Here is a 25,928-nt window from a genome sequence, read left to right as displayed (position 1 = left end):
AATAAGTCACCTGGATTCAAGCAGGGGTTTCATCTGTAATATACTGATGAAAAAGGGACCAATTGGTATGCTCAAATTCAAATATCATAAATATCACGCACTGTGTGACGTCTGAGAGTTTACCCATTCACCCAGAAACTGGTGCATAAACCCTAATACTCGAGGTCAAACCCAAAGAGCTCCCATGTATTAATATAATATATTCAAAGTAGCACAAAGCGGGGGTTGAACTTCTATATGACGAGGAAGAATACCGCAATACTGAGTGCTCATAAAGCACAGTAGGTAAATGATAGCAAAATAATCTATGTCATAGCGTATTGCAAAGGTAGGATGGTTTGCAAATCACTGGAAATTTATGTAAACAGAGAGCTATTGTAATTATTTTAAAATTCCAATAATAGATTATATTTTACTTAAAATGGTTTACATCCTTAGGGTACCCAGGACAGACACCTTAACCAATGGGATGTCCCTAAATGTCAGACGAGGGTGACAAGCCTTCCGAAAGTATCCACGGTCATAAACCTCTGCATTAGGAGAATGATCTACATACTGAACTGTACAGGTCTTCCTGTAATCATACATGTGCATAATATTTTCCTCATAAGGCACATATGGATTCCATTCCTTTGGTCTATAAGGGTCACGAAAATAACAAGAAACTTCAGTAAACAGTGGTGTAAACTCACAAAGTCCGAAAAATCTATCAAAAGACAATATTTTTGAATGTTGGCTGCTACTCTGACACAGCAACCTTATTGTACGTTTTAGAAGTATTTTGTTTTCCTATATACAGCTGTGTTTTCACAGATGCAAAGCCATGTGTCTTTTCCAAAAATGTGACTGAAGATCAAAGCATCAAATGCAGAAATGCAAGATGCTCCTTCCCTTTGGAAACCATTTTTTTCCTTCATTGTCACTAAGACACCGAAAGTCCATCTGTTGTCCTTATGTACCATCCAGGTATACGTAGACTTATTTTCCATTACTAGGGACAACATGAAACCTAAAATATATTGAATAGCCACTGATATGTATTGTAGAACATGTATGGTCTCTGTAGAATCCTGTGTCCTCTCAGAATGGGTGTAAGCATCTAGTTTAACCCATTCCACTGCAACAAAGAGGCAATTATAACATACTATATTAAATATTATGATAGATTCAGCAATCTAAAAACACAACTACATTCTTTATTAATGGACTAACGTTTGGACACACATGTAACAAAAATCACACATTTCAAGTTAATACCCATTTTCCATATTCCCAGAAACTGAACTCCATGTAAAAGGAAACTGTTGAGAGGATGCTCCTTTACACGACTGGCGATTGAGTTACATACCGTATTTGCTCGATTATAAGACGAGGTTTTTTTTTTTTGCTCTGAAAAATACCCCTCGTCTTCTAATCGGGGTCGTCTTCTAATCAGACCTCAAATAGAGTCTGATTAGGAGACTAAGATCCAGATCCCCCGCACCGCTGCAGGGGACCTGGATCCTCCTGTCTCACCCCCCCCCATACACACTTACCGGTGCTTCCTGCTGTATTGCCGGGGCAGCGGGTTGACGTCTACGCGATCCGCGTAGACAACGTCCGCTGCAGCCGGAAGGAGGTGTGGCTAGCAGCGGGGGTTGTCTGCGTCCGTCGCGTAGACCTTCCCCGACTGTCAGAGATCTCTGATCTCTGACAGCCGGGGAAAGTATACGCGACGGACGCATACAAACCCCCGCTGCCAACTCCACCTCCTTCCGGCTGCAGCAGAAGGCGACGTCAACCCGCTGCCCCGGCTGGAAGCACCGGTAAGAGAGGGCTGAGAGGGGAGAGAGGGGAGAGAGGAGAGAGAGGAGAGAGGAGAGGAGAGAGGAGAGGGGAGGGGAGGGGGGGAGAGAGTGTGTGTGTGTGTGTTAGTTAAATGGGGGCATAGGGCATTTCTGGAGTGGCGTTAAGGGGGCATTTAATAGAGCACTCTGCCTCCTGAAATGCCTTATACCTCCCTATATGCCACTCTGCCCCATAATATGCCTTTTAACCCCCTAAATGCCAGAGTGGCATATAGGGGTATAAGGCATTTCTGGAGGCAGAGTGCTCTATACAATGCCTTTTAACTCCCTTAATGCCACTCTGCCTCCTGAAATGCCTTATACCTCCCTATATGCCACTCTGCCCCATAATATGCATTTTAACCCCCTAAATGCCAGAATGGGATATAGGGGTATAAGGCATTTCTGGAGGCAGAGTGGCATATAGGGGGTCAAAAGGCATACCATGGGGCACAGTGGCATATAGAGGGTTAAAAGGCATATCATGGGCCACAGTGCCATATTGGTGTGGCAAGCCTGGGGGCAGATGTGCGTAACTGGGGGACAGGCTGGAAAATACAACAAAAAAAATATTTTTCTCAATCATAGCTTTTATTAAAAAAAATAGTTTACATGAATTAACATTTACTGGTAAAACTTTTTTCCTTTAGGGTCGTCTTATATTCAGGCTTTTTCTTTTTTCCTAAGTTAATATTCAGATTTTGGGGGGTCGTCTTATAATCAGGGTCGTCTTATATTCGAGCAAATACGGTATATTGAAAACAAATTCAGATACACTTTCAAGCAACAGAGCCAGCAGATTGAAAGACAATACATATTAAAAAGACACCCAAAAACAAGGGATGGAAATGCACCAAAATAAAAATGAATACCTTTATTAAGTGTGAATGGAACTACCTTAGAATTTGTCTGCTTTTCTAGATTTGAAAAGGATACGACTATTAGTAAAAATCATAGAATCAAGTTTCTCCTTTGTCAATGAAAGATGCTGATATGGGATTATCTTGCTTAGTGATAAGAATATCGATTTTTATCCCTGCTTTGTAATGATCTTTCTTGGCAGTGAAGAAAACAAAGGTTGAAATAGTAGCCATGACTCCTTGATCTGCAAGATTTGGTGAAACATCTGATGATTCATTCCATCATTACCATTTTATTCTTAAACAGGCCATGGACAAAAGGCATAATATATGTATTTAAATATTTGCATGTAATATACATAATTTAACATGCAAATATACATTTCAATAAAACTGTAGGTGACAAGTGAACTGTTATAACTTGAAAGCAGATCTGTGATGGTCTCACGTAAGCCTAATTGATAATGAGATAAAGCAGGAAAACTCAATATGAAGGAGAAATCCAACAGTAAGCTGGTGTTCAAAATGGATGCCACAACGGGAGGCTTTCAAAACAGCATCAATTCTTCTAGGTAGACTTGCATGGAGTTCTATAAGGAACTGGGTAGGTTGTTCCAAACATCTTAGAGAACTAACCAGAAAGAGACCTTGCTGATGCAGCATATCTACCTTGTGGCTTGTTGTTGTGCTTAGTCTTGCCATGGTGTATGACTTTTGACATTAAACTTCTTCTGCTTAAAAGTCTTCTGTAGCCTTACCTTGGTAGTGGGTTCGGCTGTTCCTCGTCCAGTTTTATTCCTCCTACACAGCTGTTTCTGTTTGGTTTCAAGAATCAAGATAGAATACATGTAAATGTTGATTTCAACCTACAGATATTAAATTGCTGATCATTAGCAACTGTTTGTAATAATTGTTTAAGCATACTAACTATACGCCTACAAAATCCCTGACTTTGTGCAAGTGTACCTAGAAGAATAGATGCTGCTTTTAAGGCAAAGGGTGGCCATAGCTAATATTGATTTAATTTAGATTTTTTGTTCACTGCATTTTGTTAAAAGATAAAAATAAACTATTAACATGTCTATTTTTGGAAACATTTTTTTCACACCTGCCTAAAATATTTGCACAGTACTATCAATAAAAAAAAAACTAAAATGAATAATGAATATCCCTAGATACCTCTAATCTGAAGACTTACCTTGAAGGTTATTTGTACTTTCTATTTCCCTGTGTAGTTTTACTAAAATCTGTTACACAACATATTTGATAAAAAAAAAAAAAAAAAAAGCTGCCTCTAACTCAGAATATGATACGAAACATATTAAGATTGGTGACATTTTATTGCGACTTAATTGTAATTTTTGACATACCCTTTTCGGGCCAGTCATTCAGCTCAATTAGCGTATTTAAGACTGCAATATATTGTAAGTCCATTCAAAATGCAAAGGATCTTTCCACATAATAGAGAAAAATATGATTAGGTCAGCAATGAAATTGAAAAGAAAAATCCCATTTTAGCATGAAAATTACTCAGTTCCTTTAATGGAATCAATACAATACTTTCTGCAACCATTTACAATAGATTGGGGGGCTCTATACAAAGTTTTCAACTCCTTAAAAAGGAGAATCCAAGAAACACTGGCTTGTACACAGTTCAAAGAAGGAATAGCTTGGATGATTTTCAAATATATGGACCAAAAGGTCAATATATGGACATTTCTACTAGATGTGCTGGCTTTTATCCAGATCTACATAAAAGCCTTGATCTCAAACTGATACATTGATCTATTATTGACCACTCCATCGATAACTATCAATAAAAAAAACTATATAAATTATCTGAAAAGCTCAGCTAGAAATACTCAAAACGTATTCAATGGATATGGTCTCCGCGATTGTTGTTTGCAAACTTACTGGGGTTGACCATATAGGTAACTTCATAGATATGCATTGTTGAAATCTACTCTTTTATCTGTACTCTCCTCTACTGTTGCAGTTCCAAACTTATTTAACATTCTTGATTTGAATCTATGATCCTCCTGACCCAGCTTTCCCCTCTGCCTCTTCACAACCTCTTATCTGACATGAGATGTCTTTCTTTATTTCTACTTAAGATGCTGGAGTGATTGTATGAAACAATTATAAAACAGCGAAACAAGCATATACTATGATGTGCTATATTATTTTTTTGTTTTGTTTCCACTAACAGTAAACTACATAGCTAATTTACGCAATAACTCTGCTGTGTGATATTTGAAGAAAGGTTTACATGCAAGTCTGCCAACTATGTGATAAATGCAGAACTTGCTAAAATAAACACATTGCTGTGTTTACCCTGGCCATGGGTAAAATATGTGACAACCCGCCGGGAAGGAAAGATACAATTTCTTTCTTTTATTATTTTTGAGTAAGCCTGCCCTGAGGCTATTAAAAATAAAATCAGTGCACTATTATCATTAGAGATAAAACAGCATCAAAGCTTTCTGGAAAACACAGAGAACATTTTCAAGGACTTGATTCCTAGATCCTATAAAATTAATATGAGAGGGCCATCTAGTGGTCAATTTGAAAACACGCAGAAGTTTTGACAAGAAGAGAACAAAAATGTAAAAAAAATAAAATGCTTTCCAAAGCAATACCGATTAGTAATAATCACGAAAAAAAATAAGGAATGCCGATAAACCTTTTTACCAACTGGAGCATTGATTTTGAAAACAAGTATGCAGTTACCAATTTCTCATAGTGAGAAAGAATAGCATTCCCTTACAAAATGACAAAGAAGGGAGCAGATGGCAGCCAATTCTGCTACTTCCGGTTTTAATTAAAGCAGATGTCTCACTGTTTTGTTTTTTTGTTTGGTTTTGTGTTTTTTTCTTTTTTAATTCTCTAGCCAGTCCGCCATAGTTAATGGGCTGGCTGGGAAGATCAGTGATCTCCCTTTTAACTGGCCCATTGAGAAAAAGGGCGAATGGCTCCCTGTTATGTGGCAGAGAGGATGCCTCCTCCTGAATATGCAGCCCTAGCCTGCCTACACCAGAGTATGTAGCTGGTCGCAGCCAGTTACCACCAGCACTGCTATAGCTTGTTTTTCATGTCACATGTCTCTTATTTGTACTGAAGTCGGGCATTGGCAACAGACACTAAAATGTGCCTTGCTGAATCAATTGTACCAGGAGAATGGTTAGGTATATCAAGAACCAAAAATTATTAAACTTAAAACCTAGATATTCAATAGTTTTGAAAAGAATATACTTAATAGATGAACCAATTAATGTTAAATAAAAAAAATGGAACTAACCTATAACATTTATATGAGTTAATGCAGCCTCTTTCCCCAGACTACTCACTTTTGCTTTAATTTTTGCCCATCAGTCTGCCTACATAGAAACATAGAATTTGAACCATCCAGCTCATCTAGTCTGCCCATTTTCTGACGTAAGGGATTCAAACCCCTTTCAACCCATGGTCTGGTCCTATAGTGAGGATAGTTTAAACTCCCTCACTGTATTAGCCTCTAGCTTTTCTGCTGAGAGACTGTTTCATTTGTCTACTACCCTCTCAGTAAAGCAGAACTTCCTTACATTACCTCTAAGCTTTTCTAACTTGCAACTCTTCTGATCTCTCTCCAATGTGTCAATCTTCTGGAGACGGGTCTCCAGAGCTGAGGCCTGACCAGAGATCTATAAAGTGGCATAATCAACTCCCTCTTCCAGCTACTAATGCCTCTCGCTATAACACCCAGCACCCTGCTTGCTTTTTCCTCCTCTTTTGCATTGTCTGCTTACCTTTAAGTCATCAGAAATAATTACTTATTACTCCCTCTCTTCCATTCACACTGATGGAACAGTGCGTCCAATGCTATATTCTGCCTTCTGCAGCTGCCACACTCGTCATTCTTCAAATGTAGTCATTTGCTATTCGACTTGTTCCATCTGGAAGGTGTACCCTGTTGCAAATGCCTTACTTAAATCTAGATAGGTGATATCAACAGCTTCTGTGTGGTCTATTATCTTAGTTACAAAGTAAAAAAAAAAAAAAAAGTTAGACGGGATCTTCCTGTAGTAAACCCATGCAGTTTCCCCATCATACAAAGCATTTATTTTCAGATATGTAAGAATACTTTCAGCATGGTTTCTATCGGACATAAGGCTTATTGGTCTGTAGTTGGCTCTGAGTATTCTCTGCTACCTTTTTTTGTGCAGTGGTAGCACAGTTGCCAACTTCCAGTCTTCTGGAACTACTCCTGCCAATAGTCACCGATTAAATAAGTCTGCTAGCAGTTTTGCCAGGACATGTCAAAGCTCTTTTAAGAACCTTGGGTGTATCCCATTGGGTCCCATAAATGTTTCCATTTTTACATTGCAGAGTTACACATCTGTTTTACAAGTCACCCTATTTCTCTTTGTGAAGAAGGATCCCTCACCTCCATCTTCATCGGCTAGCTCTTTACTATGAGACTGATATGCCACTGGGCCGGATGTTAGTCACCAGGCCACGATATAAACCATGACACTAGCGGTGACTGCCACTGCTTGCCAGGACGTGGGCAACAACCACTGGTAAAGTGGTGTTTCAGAATGAACAAATATTTTTTTAAGGTTAATCAAAGGAAGACTGCACCTTTAATTATGTTTTATATGCCATTCGCAAATGAGGAAAGAAAATGGAGCAAGATGTGTACCTCATCAGCAGAGGCTGTGGGACACAAAACAAGAGTTTAATTAACGTTAATGCATTCTCCTGGTATGCTTTCTAAATAATAATAAAAAGTTTAGCAATTCTCCACCTACAGCTACAGATAACAACAGAAATTAGGAGCTTTGCAAACATATTTTTGTCTACAAAATACACAAAAAAAATGTGTTATGACCAAACTAAGAGAGCCCTGTTGGGAACACAAAACAAAATTGAAAGCTATATTTCACATACTTTGAAGTTATGCAAAAGAAGTATTTTTTCACATAAATACAATAAACCATGGTCCATGGCCAATCGCTATCAAGCTGAACATGGATACACATGGAAAGTGTATGCTACAGAGGTTAACAATTACTGTAGATGAATTGTGCGGCTCTAAAGAATGTAGAGATGGTTGAGTTCTTAGAATCCATTTCTTGACAAAAACTGTGTTGACATACTATTTAGTTTTATAAAAATGTTTATGTATTCTGTTAATATACTTGCATCACACATCAATGTCAGCTCACAAACCAATGGGATAATCAGAGGCATTATAAAGAAGAGTGCCATGTTTATTCATGAAATGAAATTCCTTCATTTAGGAATTCTAACACCAATAAAATATTTTAAGACGACAAACCTGACAGGTATTGTATAACATGTACTGAACACTACAACCTATTTTCTATGTTAGTTTTCCTCTATTATTTATTGTTGGCCCATGAAAGGGTTCCTACATGGGCTGTATACCTTAATCATAAAATGAAAAAGTATTTACAAGTCAGCATTCCTAACTTTTTAGCTTTTTTGAAGCATGTGAAAACTTCAGCAGAGAACTCATCCCAGGTTTGGTTATTTTTTTGGCAGGCGCTCTAACTTCATAAACACTCTGAAGTAGTTTACAAAAATGTAGTTAAGTTCAGAGTAGACCTCATATAGGGCTAAAACGTAATAAAATAACTGCATATGGTTCTCCCCATGATGGCACATTTAATAAACATGTCACTTAATTACATTGACTTTACTGAGCAGTGGTTTATAAACTGAATTAATTGTTGTCTCATGGCATTCATTGTCTGGCTGGTTTTGAAAATAATATACAAGAGTATATTGCTTCAGCTTTTATTGGTGAAGTTTACTAAGCCATGTGCTGCATGTCAATATTCACAACGTACATGTTCCCACCCAACTTCTCACACACACACTTTGAGTCTTTGTATTACATAATATTTTAATCATTTAAAAAAAAAAAAACCTACTGCTATGCATCAACACTCAAAGGATTAATAATTAGCAATTATAACTAAAGAATCCACAGGTACAAAAATTTAAGCCATACTTTCAAAGGGAAAGCTTTGACTGGAAGCAAACCCGTATCAAAACGGTGTATTTGCTTTAGCCGTATGTCATTAAGAAAGCACCACCGGGTTTTTTTTAGCATGTGAATCAACATATTCCCAATAAATCTCCGAAATAGAGGAGGCTGAAGTCAACCGCAACCTGGAACGCCAGCTAAAAAGGTAATGGTGCTGAGGTATATAAAGACAGGCCCAAAGCTGTTCCTCATCTGGTGGTGTGGCAAAGCTCAGGGACCGGGCTAGCTGACTGTGGGGGCAGAGTTATTTGTACATTGCCCCAGTAAGGCTTAACCCCTTCAATCCCAGGGGTTTTTGGTTTAGCGATGATTCTCTTTTCCTGTGAATAGTGTACCCGTATAAACTATATATTGTTTTTTCAAGGAGAGATAGAGCTTTCGTTTGATACCATAGTTGGATGATTAGCTGAAAATTTAGAATGAGTAATTTAGTAAAAACTAAAGAAGATTAGAAAATTAAACTCATTTTTTTTTACATTTTCCCTCTGAATCCTCACAAAATAAGGTAAAGTGATGGAAAATCCCCTCCAAGTTTATCAGTTCAGGTGTCCTGATTTCAGAAATACCTAATTTATATAGATTTCCCAGACTTTCCCAGCACCAGGGAGCATACTATAAGGTGTACAATTTTGTATAATTTTTATGCCTATGGCTTAACGGGTTTGGGGGTTGTGAATGGGGGGTTATACTGGCTAGATGTTATGCTAGGGCAATGGGAAGTAAGGTTTTTAATAATTTTTTTATTATCTTTTTATATATATTTTTTTTTAAAAAAAAATTATTTTAATTTTTTTACATTTTTTTTTATTTTTTATATATTATTTTTACACAGAAATGGTTAGAGGTCCTCCTAGGGACCTCCTGAACATGCCAGTGATGTCACAATGACATCACAGCTCACATTATAATTTTTTTTTGTATTATATATATTATTATTTTAATGATTTATTTAATATTATTATTTAAATGAATTAACTTTTTTTTTTTCTGCTTTTCTCTTTCAGGACGGGAGGGGGAGTGAGAGAGATGGTTTCTCACTCCCCTCCCCGCGATCCCCCTGCACCGATCACACTGTGATCTCTATGCAGGTCCTCACAGGCCTCTGTGCCTCATCCGATGACCTTCCGGGTTACGTCAGCAGTGACGTAACCCGGAAGGGAATGCCCGATCGCGCGTTTGCAACTGCGCGATTGGGCATTTTCAACCGTAACAGCTTACCGGCTTTAATGCCGGAAGCTGTTACGGGAGATCGAGCAGCAGAAAGCCGGCAATGCCGGTCTCCCGTGGGCTGGACGTACCGGGACGTCCATAGGGGTTTCTTTGTGGGCGTTTTTTGGACGTCCCGGTACGTCTATAGGGGATTGAAGGGGTTAAAGGGGATAGAGAGTGGGCTGAGAGAGGGCAGAAGGTGGAATTGACTACTCCCTGCCCAGATATTGAACATACTAAGTGTAGGCCATGGGGAAGCAGCGCGGCATGTAACGGTTCTGGATGAAACCCAGAAGGTGCCCAGCTCTTCCACCACCCCACACACACTCCTAGCTGGCAGTTTACGCACTTTTGTTCTTACCTAATTACATCCTTTAATCATTTTGACAAATCAGCATTACATTTTCTAAAATGTACTTTAGAAACACTTGAAAAATGTACACATTGAATATGTATATAATACTGTATGTAGTCACCTGCCCTTTTCATACTTTTTTGACTAGCAATATCACAAAATAAGATTGTAAGACATCTTATTTTTCATCAGGCTCCATGAAAAATTGTGTGTGAAATTACAGTACAGTATTAAAATATTTGTATCATTTCCATATATACATGAAACAGAGATATCAAGTATTAATGTATGCACTGAAACCAATGCCTTAAATTAAGGCAGATCCTTCTAAGACGTGGGACGAAGTACTGAGGCACTGCCATTGGGCGGCGCGGTGTCAACACCAGCCCCTTTAACTTCATATTAGGCGCCGGGGGCGGGAGGAGGCGGCCCGGGTGCCGCTTTCAATCCCGCTCACAGCCGCTCAGCGGCTGTTTTGAAGGTTGATCTGCCGCGCCTGCCTATCACTATGTCTTATTTTCGGGATATGGCTTATATTGCGCAAATGCTTAGGAATCCTGCTACGGCTTATTTTATGGCTATGTCTTATTATTTAATAATTTTGTAATATAGTTTGTATGTTATTTTAACCCCTTCAGAACAGGGCTATTTTACATGACAGACCCAGTGTCATTTTATGTTTTTACTATGTCTACTGTAATTTTTTTTTACACATACATTGCCACGTGGCTTTAAACTTCACGTACAGAATATGTGCAACTACAACACAATATCTCCCCCGGGTACAGCGATTGCCCACGTGGGTAAGTTTAAGAATGTTTTGTGGAAGCCAAAGGGTCAAGACCGAAACATGCGCAGTTCAGTTTTCAAATGTGGAATTTTCAGAGCAGTTGAACAGTTTAGCAGCCCTCAATTCAAATTTTGGGGTATAGTGTTTTTGGTACTTTCACCCCTACATTGCAGAGCTGATTTTGTATTTCTTGGCCAAATAATTGCAGAATATATTGCATTCCTTAAGTTAGTTAAACTGCCCCCAATTCAGAGTGACAAAAATAAAGGCAACAAATGATCAATTTGCAGGAATTCAATATTTTAGAAGTAGCCGAGACATGGCGTGACATTTTCTTAGTGTTAAGAATATATAAGCTCTTCGTAATTATGCTGCTGGAATGTCATCTGCATTGAGTTATGCCCACCTGGGTTCATGTTGTGATCAGCAATGTGGACAGATTACTGGAACTGTAAAAACATTGCTTTCTTTGTAATTGACATGTAAACTGTTTGAAGTTCCTCATTAAGCCTTTTAAACAAACCAGGTGCAGATGTGTAGATCTTAGTACAGTATATGGGAAAATTAGGTCATCCAAAAAAACTTGGTCTAAAAGTTATCTAATATAAAATGCAGGAACTGTTAAAATGTTATGTCTAGAAACCAAAAACTTCACTTTCTGCTACCTTTTTATGCCTCATTTCCCTCTTGAACCTCCCTAAAAGATCACTTTCAGGAAAAACAGGAAACTTTATCTAATAAAACTGCAAGATACAGTAGAAGCAAAGTCACAAAGATGACTCCAAGCAAATATGCAGGGCTGGACTTGGAACGAAAAGCAGTCCTGAATATATCCTGACACCAGACCTATTTTATCGCATGTTCTAGCTCTTGTGCCCACACCAACACCCCTTATACCTTATGCATCTGAGTGACACTATTTCCCATCCAAATAGTTATAAATCATTCTTTTAAAAATTTTATTAAAACCTTAACGTTCTACTATGCGATCATGGAAAAAAACTAATGACTGCATGGAACATCATGAGAAAAAAAAAAGTACACAACGCTACGCAGCAGTTCCTGGTGCAGGGGAACTGCCATTCACCCCTTACATGCCAGAAGACTCATGAGATCGCTTGATCAAGCAAGACTTCCAACATGAATGAATGCCCCGCGTTCTTAATGAACATGAGCATCCATTCTTTAGTTGCAAGTGCTGACGTCAGACCGACCAGCAACATCTGATGCCCAGTTCTTGTTTGTACTTACCTCTCTGATGCCAGTTAACCCAGATGGAACCTTAGACAAGAAACTTATTTTCTTAATAAGTTTTAATTTTAATTTACATATCCGGTAGAACCAACTAGTATTTAAATTGGTAAGAGGTCTGAATACTTTTGAAAACTATATATTATTTTATGATACGATTAACCAATCACATTCAAACTCATGTTAAATAGAAGTCATTAACACCTGCCATCATTTAAAGTGACTCTGATTAATCACAAATAAAGTTTAGCTGTTCTACTAGGATTTACCTGACATTTGCTTAGTTGCATCTCAGAGCAAAAGCCATGGTCTGCAGAGAGTTTCCAAAGCATTAGAGGGATCTCATTGTTGAAAAATATCAGTCAGGAGAAGGGTACAAAAGAATTTCCAAAGCATTAGATATACCATGGAACACAGTGAAGACAGTCATCATCAAGTGGAGACAACATGGCACAACAGAGACATTACCAAGCACTGGACATCCCTCCAAAATTGATGAAAAGACGAGAAGAAAACCGGTCAGGGAGGCTTACAAGAGACCTACTGCAACATTAAAGGAACTGCAGGAGTTTCTGGCATTTCTGTGTGCTACATGTAACAACAATCTCCCGTATTATTCATATGAATGGGCTATGGGGTAGGGTGGCAAGACGGAGGCCTTTTCTTACAAAGAAAAACATCCAAGCCCCGGCTGAAGTTTGATGCAAAAAAAACACAGCACATCACCCCCCAAAAAAAAATACCCACAGTGAAGCATGGTGGTGACAGCATCATGCTTTGGTGGGGTTTTTCTTCAGCTGGAACTGGGGCCTTAGTCAGGGTGGAGAGAATTATGAACTGTTCCAAATCCCAGCAATTTTGGCACAAAACCTTCAGGCGTCCATTAGGAAGCTGAAGACAAAGTTCACCTTTCAGCACAACGACCCAAAACACACATCCCAATCCACAAAAGCATGGCTTCACCAGAAGAAGATTAACATTTTGGAATGGCCCAGATGATGCCAGAGGAGGCCCCTGCAGGCGACCAACAGACTCACTCGCATGGCCTTTTAACTCCTGATGGCGCAACTTGGCAGGACCTTTAACCCTTGGAGTAGGGAGACCAGTGGTCTCTCCCGGCCAAGTTGCTGCACCAGGATTTTAAGTCTGTATGAGCAACTTTATTGGTTGCCACCAGGGGGCTCGTCTGCCATCAACCAATGAAGTACAGGCGCACTTCATTGGTTGATGGCAGAGGAGGCTTCTGCCGGCGACCAATAGAGTTGCTTGTACGGACATTTAAAATCCTAGCGCCAAAGCCCTGCGTAATGCGTTAACCCCGTATTAACCCCTTCTACAAAACACGGAAAAAACAAACAGGAAGAATGTACACGAATATTCGCCCGAACCGAACACAGAAACGGGCGAATATTTGTGGAATACGACGATTTTTCCCCCCACGAAGACAAACACGAAAAGTTGGCCGGCGCCCAAGTCTACCAGGATGCACCCATGGAGGCCCCTACCTTGCTGCTAACGTCTGCTAAGGATCTGCTGCTAACGTCTTGTCGCCAGATACCACAGCACGCCATCAGAGGTCTAGTGGAGTCCATGCCTCAATGGGTCAAGGTTGTTTTGGCAGCAAAAGGGGGACCTACACAATATTAGGCAGGTGGTCATGTTATGGATGATTAGTGGGCATTCTTTGAGACACTTGAATGTTCATTTGGCATTGCGTTAGAGATCATTGGCCTGGTGTATGCTGAAATTTCTCACAAGTTATCTTTTTTTTTTTAACTGGACAGAAGCAGGTATGGATTGAGGATGAAAATATGGCACTTTAAAGCCAGAGACAAATTAATCAAATGTGTGTGTGTCAGCCTTGCATTACCTGCATAGGCTATTACAGTGAGCAGCCATGGAAGACAAATGAGGCACATGCCCATTGGCATTTGCAAAGTGTGATTAATGGAAGTGGAGTCCCTTTCATGGGTTTTTCACCATCCATGATTCCTTCCATTTTAACAAGATGCCCAGGCTTAGCTGTTGAGAAGCATTTACGCAGCATGATACCTCCACCTCCATTATCCACTTAAGGGATAGTGTGTTTTGAGGGATGTAAGGTTGGTGCCACGCGTCGAATCTTCGGCACATACCTACAACACAGCTAGGGCACTCTCCAGCTTTTTGGCAATCTCCAGCTGTGCTTTTAGAAGCTAATTTTAGAGAATACTTTCCTACCCTCTTATCACGCAGGCTGGTGTTATGCAGAGTTCTTGATATAGTGGACTGTTGCACCGTTACTCCACTCCCCACCAATGAACTCTGTAGCTCGTTTTGTTCCTTTTAAGTTTCACTGTGGTACATCATGCGTTTGTTTTGGTTCTGGGTTTTGAGAGACAGACATTACGGTCTCTACCTAATAATTGATCCAACTGTTGGATATGGAAACTTGATATTATTTTGTAGCCTTTTCCTGGGATATTATATCTTTTTTTTAAAAACTTCTGTAAAACGTTCCTTTCATTTCCATTCAACGGTGTGTTTTTTTAGGGAGCTAATGATAAGGTGCTTGTGTCCTTACTAGATCAAATTCTGATATCCGTGTAAAAAAGCAAGTTTCCAGAGCAGAAAGGTCAAATACCTAAGAGTAATTTTCTTTATATATAATACAGAATAAACGTGGTAATATGAGAAAATCAGTAAGGTCCGAATACTTTTTAAAAGCACTATATACATCAGATATATGCGTTTTACTTTGTCTTGGTTGAGAAAGAAATATGGCTGGGAAGAAATATATTAAAAATAAACTGTTTTACCGATTCATTCGGCCAGATTAATATATAATTAATATGTTTCATTTATCCAAACCTACTCATAGAAAATACATACAAAGTCAAGCATGGCCAATTTATTTCATGAAAAAAGGTCAAATAACCTATTGGGGCATCACTCCAGGAAAAGGTGAATGTTAATAAATAAGAAAAACTATTCCATGGGCGATCGGCTCAAAGCTTCTTATATTTATACTCAGTCTGATTTTTCTTTTGTTATTTTCCTCACCTCTAGTGTCACAAAATTACGACATGAAATTGAAGGCACTACAAAACAATCCCAGGGACCTATTATAAACTATAATCTAGCACTATTACATGATTCCCATAGTGGATCTTCCACTTATCCACCCTTAAGTTACTACTGGATACCTTCCTGGCATGTAGATGCGTTTAGAAAGCTTAGCGCTGATCCGTATCATGCTGAGAGACTGCCAAGCAGGCTTAGCTATACTTCCCGGAGCATGCAAATTAAAAGACCTGAGCTTTCGCCTCTAGGTTACGTGCTACGATTCTCCCGACCTTATTCCGTGCAGAACGCATTTCATGCAATAATGACAGTGTAGAATTTTAAAACAAGGACACCTAAATTAATTTTATTTTTGTTAATAAAAAATTTACATGAACGCCTGTATTCTTGATTAGGTATCTAAATATACACACACATACATACATATGCATATTTATACACCATATAAAATAAATGTATTGGGCGACATACCGAGTCTGCAACTGATGCCACAACGAGGTGATATAGCAGGGAAGGTTTTTGGCAATCTATATGGGACTAAAACAGGAAAAGACTCTTTTGTAGAGATTTTATGTAATACCTTGTTGGTATTGCAAACAATCATTTCCCCTTTCTTTTCCTGCAAGCTGAGGCACCCCTTTATTTCCCGATGGACCATGTATGATGATGTGTTGGGTTTTGCCAACTTCTGGAGTAACGTATAGTACTGGAAAATGGCCTTTTTTATATTAGAAGTAAACGCCATGAGAGGGAGGAAACCTCTGCCTTAACCACCTCTCTCTTGGGACAATTAATGCCATACCGTATCTCTCTATATGCATCCAGTTTAAATAAATCCTTATCCTCTCAACTTCTCTAAGCGAGGGGTAACATACCCCAGAGTGAACAAAATGTATCCATAGATATTCAACCCAGCTTCTTAACTATGATTATTAGTAAGAGGCAAAAAAAATTGATTTAAAACTTCACCCTTCTCTTGACTAAGCAATTTCAACGGGCAATTTCTTTCTTTCATTTTTTGCCCTTAATGTATTTTTCTAAATATTATGGGTTTGCCTGGCTATCTTCTTTTCGTATTCCAATTGGCTTTTGCAATTTTTGATTATAATTAATGCTGTTGATCCCTTTGCTTTTATGCTCTAAATTGCCATTCTCTTTTCTGTTTTTCTGACTGACATGTTTATTACGCCACCTTGATTCTCATTTGCTTCTTTGTATCTTTCACCCAAGGGTCAATGCCTATAAATGTATTGTATTAATATTAAAGATATTCAACTTCTGTCTTTCTCCCCGATAACAATTCATCAGTCAGTTAGACCCAGGCATGACCTTAAGCGATTGAAGTTGGCCTTCCTAAAAACGTAGGGATTTGGTAAAGCCCCTCTTACTAATTTGTTTTTGCAAATTAACCTAAAGCGCCACAAAGCCAGGGTCATGGTTCGTAAAATGCTCCTTTACTTACATTTGACAAAAGCTGTATATTATTAGTTATATGTTTTATCTAGTTGGTGTCTCCACTTATTGTATGAAGCTGGCACAACCCTGCAATAATTAGGCAATATTCCCCAAAAATAATATTTTATCTAATTTTGCTCATATAAACTTCCTTTAGCTTCAATCACCACGCTAAGCTGATTCTTTATGGCAATGCTAATGAAGTACGTTCCATCACAGACTTTCATTATTCTAGGTGATTTAACATGAATCACTCTGTCTACCAAAAGGCAGTATGATTAGGAGTCAGAGTGGTCTATTCACTAAAAGGAATGGCGGTGACAGGAGAGTTGCGTTTCAGCTCCTTCACTTCATGATACATTACGAAGGCCACATCAAGCAAGCTTCAGCTGCAGAAAGAGCTCGTCTGACACTGTATAAGGTATAGGTAAATCAGAGATTTCTTTAGTCTCCTCCCCCATTAAATTATGCATTATACATGGCAAGCTTAGCTGCGCAGGTTGTATACACATGCCAGTGCTGGCTCTTCTTTATGAATAATGAAGCTATGAGTTTTAAATTACATCTACCTTTAATGAATAGTAGATTGGGCTAATAACTAGAATGCATATATATATGTAACTAATATTCAAGGTCAGCTCAGCCTAGGGCATGCCCTTCATGATGCATAACCACAGCACCAGAAACCTTCAACTCACACCAAACTATATGAATGAGCGTCAGGGACCTGAAAAGTGACGCCTGACTCCGTGCGACAGGTGCAACAAAAACGTCACAAACTACGTAACCTGAAACAAGATAGACTCCGTTTTAATAGCAGCTCTTTTAACTGTCCCGGTCCGACCACAGTCACAAGTTTCACTCGTTATACAAATACGTTGCTGTGACCAGCTCACTGACAAACACTACACGCACTCGGCTTCTACGCTAACACAGCCCCGCTACCGGGCCAACCAAGCGCGTCACTTCCGCTGTAAGTACTGGAAACACGCAGCATCTACTTACGGAGTCACCTCCCTGCCACTCAGCCACAGACGCTGCAGCAACGCCATCTTCCGCCAGCCACACTGAGAGCCACTGAGATAAGGGGGCGGGGTAATCAGAGCGCGGCCTCTAATTGGCGGGATCAGGGGTCACTAACACTTCTTCCTGTGGCGTTTTGGCACAAACTTTCTAAAGCCTTCAAAGCAGCTATAAACTGCACACATTGATGAATGTGTGTGATGGGGTATAAAAGAATTACTAAATATATGCTTGTTTATTACATATCATGTAATAAGTATATATACATATATTAAAATATATATTATAATATATTACATATCATGTAATAAACGTGTGTGTGTGCTCTTTAAAACACCACAAATAATACCAGAAATACTAATGAAATGGTCAATTCAAACATCCTTCTGAGGTATTCGCATTGTTAGAAAGGTTACTGGCTAGACACATATCAGGCAGCTATTGCCAAACTCCCTCCATGATGGCCCTTTATGTGAGCAAATGTTCAGTGGGGATGAGCTCATCACTAAACGTCTTAATATTGAAACTGGGAATATTACCACTTGAATGCCATATGCTATATTGGTAGATGAAATATATTGAACAATTGTGTACAGTATTGGATGTACGCTCTTGGCACTGCGAATGCTCTAGACCAACAAACTGCTAAAAATCTGGCTTTGATAGAGATGATCACACTTGCTGATGATTAATTAATCAAGGGCATTTGGTTAGCAGCACCTGTCTACTACTTAATTCCTATGGAACCAGCAAGGGTGTACTTAGCTTTTCACACATGGCTTCTTCATTTTGGCTCCATTTTTGTTGAATAAATCATGACACGTTGTAATATGTCACAAGTTGTTGCTCACCTGAGGTTGTATTGACCTAACATAGACCGGCAAAGGTACAGATGATTATGTTTTGATATGTAAAACTATAGAATTCAAAGAGGGTGTACCTTTTCACACAACCGTATAGTTGTGAGGTCTTCAAAGGTCTTTAGGATGGCCCACTTAAGGTATCATGAACTTATTTCTCCAATATCGTAAGTTTAATGGCACAAGGGAATTCCTGGCAACACTACAATTTCACATATGTTTATGTATACATCTGTGGTTCAAACATCTGCAAAATGCCTCCATGCATTCCATCACATTTATGCAAGCTGAACATTCATGTTCTACTGGCATACGCAATCTACTTACACTCATTTCAACAGAGTGCTACAGAATACGAGAATTTTTCTCTTACCGAGTCAGAGCCCTAACAATGAAGTGTGTCAGGTGGCTTAAATTGTTTACAATGCTCACCCAACTTGCACAGTGTGTCAACTGAAAACCCAGAGAAGTGTTAGATAATATAATATATAAAACCATATCTACAGAGAGAGATTATGTAAGTGTATATATATAAATATATATTTATTTTTTTTTGTATAATCCATACATACCCCCCAACCATCCCATTTTAACAGGACAGTCTTGATTCGCAGCCACCTTCCAGCTTTTGCAGGCTTGTAGGCCAACTGGGGAAATTCTTTGATCTCCACTCGTCACCCCAGAAAGTTGTAAGATTGAAGGAAGGCAGGCGTGGCCACCTCTTGAGGCATTGAAGGTTGTGGGGCTGGGAAGGATGGTGGGTTACCTACCCTGCCTGTAACTATCTCTAACATGCCCCAACCGCACTTCTATCTCACCCTGCAACAAAGGTTTTCTGATTTAGACACCTTAAATGTTCGATGCGGTAAGCTTACATGTTATAGTTTGCTGTGAACACCGTAAAATCTCATGTATAATACGCAGGTATAATTCTGTTGATCAGCATGTGTATTAAATTAATAACCTGTTTTGTAAGAAAAGTTACAGCAGGACACAAATGAAGTCTGGATTGACTGCAATGAAGTATGAACAATTTTAACAATTTTTTTTTTTTTTTTTTTTAGAAAAAGCTAAATGCTTCCATTAATATAACACAAAATGGCTTAGAAATACAGTGCAGACACTGTTAATGTTGTAAAGGACTATTGTAGCTGGAAACGGTTGATTTTTAATAGAATGTCTTCATAGGTGTACAGAGACCCTCTATCAGCAACCATCACACCTGTGTTCAATGGCACACTGTGTTTGCTAATCCAAGTTTAAATTCAGCCCCTTAACGACCAATGATGTTCCAGACACATCATAAAAAAACATACTTTTAAGGACCAATGCACTGCTTTATTCACTCAAAACCTTGATATTGAAGCATTCAGCAACACCACAAAAAGTTGCAGGGGCCAAGTGTAATCGCTCTCAGGAGCAGTGACATTTACCATATATATCAATATGGGGACGGACGGTCGCCTCGTAAGCTCAGTCGATGTTTCAGCAACATAAAGAGAACATAATTTTTCTTAGAAAGTTCGAAAAGTGAGAATTCTTACCTGGGAATTCCTTTTCCTTGTCCATTTCCAAGGTGGCACATGAGAAGGCTCCGCCTACCAGATAGGGCAGGAAATACTATAAAAAAGGAGACCTCCCCCCTTCCTCCCCAGTGTGGTAATAGACAAGCAAAAGTAAATTTAATGGGTGGGAGTAAAAGTGTGCCACCTTGGAAATAGACAAGGAAAAAGAATTCCCAGGTAAGAATTCTCACTTTCCTTGCCATTCCAGGTGGCACATGAGAAGAATTAGCGAGATAGGGAGGGAAGGATTCCAGTCTGCAGGACACGACGACCAAATTGAGACTCGTCAGAGAGATGAAGATTCAGCCTGTAGTGCCTTACGAACGTATGAATCGACCTCCAGGTCGACGGATTCACCCCGGAGAGTTCAGCCCAGGAAGTCGAGACGGATCTGGTCGAGTGTGCCTTCAGGCCGGAGGGAGGTAACTCTTTCCGCGGAGATGTAACATAAGGTAATTGCGTCCTTAAGCCAGCGGCTTATGGAAGCCCTGGACACTGCTCTGCCCTTGCGGGTCCCCGCAAAGGACAGGAAGAGAGCGTTGGATTTCTTCCAGGCAGACGTAGGCGAGAGATAAGGTCTAGCGAGTGGGGTTCCAGCTCCATGGGATTCTTGGGATCCGGACATAAGGTAGGTAAGACGATCTCCTGATCCGAATGGAAAGGTGAGACTACTCTGGTGGTAAACGGAGGATAATGCAGTCCGGCAGAATCCTGAGAAAAGGTTCCACTCTGGAGAGAGCCTGGAGCTCACTCACCCTCCTAGCGGAAGTGAGGGCTACAAGAAGGACAACCTTGTAGGTGAGCAGCTTTAGAGAGGTATCCTCTAGAGGCACAAAAGGAGACGTGGTGAGTTGGTGCAACACGAGGTTAAGGTCCCGAGGTGGAACCGACAGACGTAGCCTAGGGCGAAGTCTGTACATCCCCTTAGAAAATCTGGAGATCCAGGGATGTGAAGCCAGATTGGAGTCCAAGAAGTTGCTGAGAGCTGAGATCTGGACCTTGATAGTAGCAGGTTGTAACCCCTTATCAAAGCCGTCTTGTAAAAAGCGCAGCACCTCACGGATGGATGGAGAGGATACTTCGTGCCCATTGCACCAGGTGATGAACGTTTCCCAAACCTTCTGGTATTTAGCAGCCGTAGTTTTCTTGCGGCTGGAGAGAATCGTTTCCACTACAGATGAAGTTAATCCCCTTGAGGTCAGGATCTCCCTTTCAGAAGCCATGCTGAGAGGTTGAGCCAGGAGGGATCTGGGTGGAGAACAGGGCCTTGAACAAAAATATCCTTCACCTGAGGAAGAAGCATGGGCTCGTCTACAGCTAGGTTGGTAAGGTCCGAAAACCAGATTCTTCGAGGCCAGAAAGGAACAACCAGGATGACACTTTGAGGGTTTTCCCGAATCTTCCGGAGCACTCTGGAGATAAGGGGAAGCGGAGGAAAAACATACGCGAGATCGAAGTCCCAGGTCTGCGAGAGTGCTTCCAGGGCTCGGGGACGGCCGACTGGAGAGAGAGAAAAAAACTCCTTTACCTGTTTTGTTTAGGTGCGTGGCCATCAGGTCTATCTGAGGAGTACCCCATTTCTTTGTGATGAAGGCGAAGACCCTTTTGTTTAAGGACCATTCTCCCGGAAGTACTGAGTTCCTGCTGAGGTAATCCGCCTCCCGATTCAGTGAACCCCTTAGAGATGAACCGCAGAGAGAGTGCAGTGACTGAACTCCGCCCATCGGCAGATCTGAGCGTTCAGGGTCTGCAGGCGCCTGCTTCTGGTGCCACCTTGTTTGGAAAGATAGGCCACAACGGTGACGTTGTCTGAAAGGATCCTGATGGACTTGTGTCGCAGGATTGTAGACCAGAACCTTAGAGCCCTCCAGACCGCTAACAGTTCTAGAAAATTGATGTGCAGGTCTGATTCCCGAGGAGACTGGGTAATATTGCTTCCCATAACAGCACCCCATCCTCTCAAACTGGCGTCGGTGGAAATTACCACCCAGTCTCTCGTCTGCCAAGAGAGCCCCTGTGAAAGATTCTTGGCTGTCAGCCACCATCGGAGTGACTCCCGAACAAAGGGAGAAAGTCGGACCTTCTTGCGAAAGGAAATCCTGGAGTGATACCAGTGATCCAGCAGGAACTGTTGAAGAGGTCTTGCGTGAGCAAGTTCCCAGGGAACCGCTGAGATGGAGGAGGTCATTAGACCGAGCAAAGACATGATGGCTCTGATGGACACTGACTTGTTCGTTAGGACCGCGTGTGTGAATTCCCTCAATCTTAGGATCTTGTCCAGAGGGAGAAACGTCTTCTGTACGTGTGAATCGAGGATCATTCCCAGAAAGGTACGACGTCTGTTTGGAAGCAACTGTGACTTGAGTCTGTTTACTAGCCATCCTAGGTCGTGGAGGGTCCTGAGAGAAAACTCCAGATGGGACTGGAGCAGAGTTGCTGAGGCCGCTACGAGGAGCCAATCGTCCAGATATGGGACCACCTTTATGCCTTTTTGCCTCAGAAAGGCCACGACCACCGACATGAGCTTCGTGAAGATCCGAGGTGCTGAAGCAATTCCAAAAGGAAGAGCCAGAAACTGAAAATGTCGAATACCTTGAGGTAATGGAACAGCCAGACGGAGGAATCTTTGGTGGTCTCTTCTGATGGGAACATCTAAATAGGCATCCCTCTATGGTGACCATGAAGTCCCCCGAAGAAATGATCTCTGTGGCGGACTTCAGGGATTCCATCCGGAACCTGTTGTATCTTTGATATTAGCCTGAATTTCCCGGATGGCTTTGGCACGACAAAGAAGTGGGAGTAGGTTCCCTCTCCTATCTCCTGATGAGGAACCGGGACCAGAGCTCTTTCGTGAATTAAGTTGTTGAGCGTGGAGAAGAAACCCGATCTTTTCCAAGGATCTGCAGGGGGCATGGACAGCAGGAATTTCCGGGCAGGTAGGTGAGTAAGCTCCAGAGCATAGCCTTGTTCGATGATGCGAAGGACCCAGGGGTCTGAGGTAATCTCTTCCCAGGCATGAATGAAACCGGTCAACCTGCCCCCTACCTGAAGCCTGCTGGTGTCAGAACCTTCCTGCTTACGCTCCCTGCCTCTTCCTCTCTGGAATCTTCCTCTTGTGTAGGGTTTACCCCGAAAGGACTGGTAGTCTTGATTGGAGGTTGAGGGCTTGTAGGACTGTCTCTTGGAGCTCTGCAATAATTCGACCTTAAACGAGGTGGTCCTTTTCTCTGAGGTAACCAGTGCTTGTCCCCCGTGGTGGATTCTAGGATCGTGTCGAGATCGCTGCCGAAGAGGTGGCTCCCCTGGAACGGAATGCTGAACAGCTTGTGTTTAGAGGCATTATCTGCAGACCACGACTTAAGCCAGAGAGCTCGCCTACAAACCGCTGAAAGCGCAGTGGCTTTAGCAGACGTACGGACTGATTCAATGGAGGCATCGGAGATGAAATCAACTGCTAAGCAGGTGTCGGACAGGTTTCTTGCGACCTGCTCAGTCCCTGGAATAGCTGCAAGGTCTTCCGCCGCCTGTTGGAGCCAGATTTTAATGGCTCTAGAAGTTGACGCCATAGCAACAGCTGGACGAAAATTCGCCGCTGCTGCTTCAAAAGACCTTTTGGCGGCATTCTGAGCCCTCCGGTCCATGGGGTCTTTGATATGGTCCCCCAACGGAATGGCTGTTTTTTTCGTGGCCTTGGCTACTGCGGTGTCGACTTTCGGGACTTCCCAGGCCTCAGAATTCAGGAAAAAGCTTCTTGGTTCTGGAGGATGTGAAGAATCTCCTGTCAGGATATTTCCACTGCTCCGTGATAATGGCAGAAAGTGAATCGTGGACTGGAAAAGTCTGCGGTTTCCTAAAGTGACCCTGAAAAGGATCTGGTTTTGCAACTGGTATGTCATCCTGTAGATTCAGAATAGATCTGACTGCAGAGATGAGTTTCCCTGTTTCTTCGACTGGAAAGAAAAAGGTTTCTTCTTTAATCTCCCCGTCCTCATCAAAAGACTGTGGGTCATTAGACTGGTAGTCATATTCAGAAAAAGGAGCCGAATAATCTTCCGGGTTATCTGGGAGATAATTTGGTGGACCCTGCTGGTAAGGTTGTTGCTGGGGTACAGGTGCCTGAGAGGAGCTTGCCATGGCTCGAAAACAGTCAAAGGTAGACTGAAGTTCCCCCTTCAACCAGGAGGTAAATTCCGTCGTGGAAACTTCTTTAGGCCGAGAGCAGGAGTTGCACGTTTTGGCCGAAGGCTCATGCAGGGCCTTTTTGCAGGAGTAGCAGGCTGTGTTTCGTCTTTCCCACACATTTCCTATGTGGGGAGGCTTCAGGAGGGATATCCTGATTTTTATCTGACATGACTGAGGAGAAAAAACACAAGCTGTAACCGCAGAAGACAATGGCATAGGCAACATAAAACTTCTTCCAAGCCAAGAGGGCAACACCTACTTGAAATGGCAGTAAATAATCCTCAGGCACAGGCAGGCACAATAGCAGAGAAGTAGATGCAATACTACACCACAGAAACGAAGAGCAAGGAAAGATCTTACCCATTCTGGCGTTTCATAGAGGCATTTAGGTGCCCAGGACCGGAAACCTCACATCCGGAAATTCCCAGCCAATTGACCTCTCGTGACCCCGGGTCGCTGCACCGGAAGTGAAGCCGATTGGAGATATGAACGGGTGCCGAGAAACCGGCACAGCTGGTTAGAGATGTCCTCCTGCCGTGCCACACTCTGAGGATTCCCCGGGAATGAGTGAACCGGAGCCCGAGGATACACATCCCAGTGAGCCCCCTGGGCTGTGGGCAGAGCCGAACAAGGGCTGAGCCTCGTGTGCGTTGCGGCCATAAACGCGGAGTAGCAGCCTCCGAGGCTGCAGCACGAACCCCGGGTATCAACAAGGACGCCCCCCCCCCGGGGCTCCGAGAAAATAAAAAGAGTAGAGGTAAGCTTCAGCCTAACCGCTACCCGAGTAGGGCAGGAAACAACACTGGGGAGGAAGGGGGAGGTCTCCTTTTTTTATAGTATTTCCTGCCCTACCTGGTAGGCAGAGCCTTCTTCTCATGTGTCACCTGGAATGGCAAGGAAATTAGTGTTGCATCTTCCCAAAAATCATGGCATGTAAAGTGTTAAAATACCCACATTTGAATGAATGAAATATTGCATATTTAGAATAAAAATATTGTTGCATGAGACACTTTGGCGTAAGAGGCAATGAATTTTGTTTCTAAATGGAAAACAAATGGACCAAAAATGAAACAAAAAAAAAATTCAGCTGAAAACTCTGCCAACAGATCTCGTCACCTACGTTTCCCAAAAGGAATAATTATATGCCCTATAACATGACATTAACTTTCATTTTTAGAAGAGACCACGCGTGTTTTTTTAAATATTTATTAAGATTGTAAATTTAAAAATTCAAGGACTCAGAGGCACATAGTATTAAAGGCTTCAATCACTAAACCTACTAAAACCAAGAAAATATTGGTAAAGACATATCACCAAGTATAAAAAATAAATTCCAACCAAAATGAAAAGAAATACATTTTAGGAAACAAGTTTCAATATTTTTAATGACAGAACTTGCTTCCTCCTTCAAACAATAATTCTTCGCACGTTAAA

General features: G+C 41.2%; 1 protein-coding gene across 1 annotated transcript in view; it reads right to left on the bottom strand.

Annotated features, from left to right (window-relative positions):
* The window catches only part of LOC149299916 (citramalyl-CoA lyase, mitochondrial-like), a 121,309-nt gene extending 103,393 nt beyond the window's left edge, over window positions 1–17,916 (bottom strand). The window contains exons 1-3 of the mRNA XM_089485863.1: window positions 17,870–17,916; window positions 3,445–3,501; window positions 431–637 (exon numbers count right to left, since the gene is read on the bottom strand). Coding sequence (XP_089341989.1) covers window positions 431–637; window positions 3,445–3,501; window positions 17,870–17,916 — 311 coding nt within the window. The remainder of the gene's footprint in view (window positions 1–430; window positions 638–3,444; window positions 3,502–17,869) is intronic.
* Between the last annotated feature and the right edge of the window lie 8,012 nt (window positions 17,917–25,928).

Source organism: Sceloporus occidentalis, unplaced genomic scaffold (assembly GCF_023333645.1).
Source record: "Sceloporus occidentalis isolate IW3139 unplaced genomic scaffold, rSceOcc1.0.p SCAF_27, whole genome shotgun sequence".
NCBI lineage: Eukaryota > Metazoa > Chordata > Lepidosauria > Squamata > Phrynosomatidae > Sceloporus > Sceloporus occidentalis.
The sequence above is the reverse complement of the archived record's forward strand: the minus strand, read 5'-3'. Positions and strand labels throughout refer to the sequence as shown.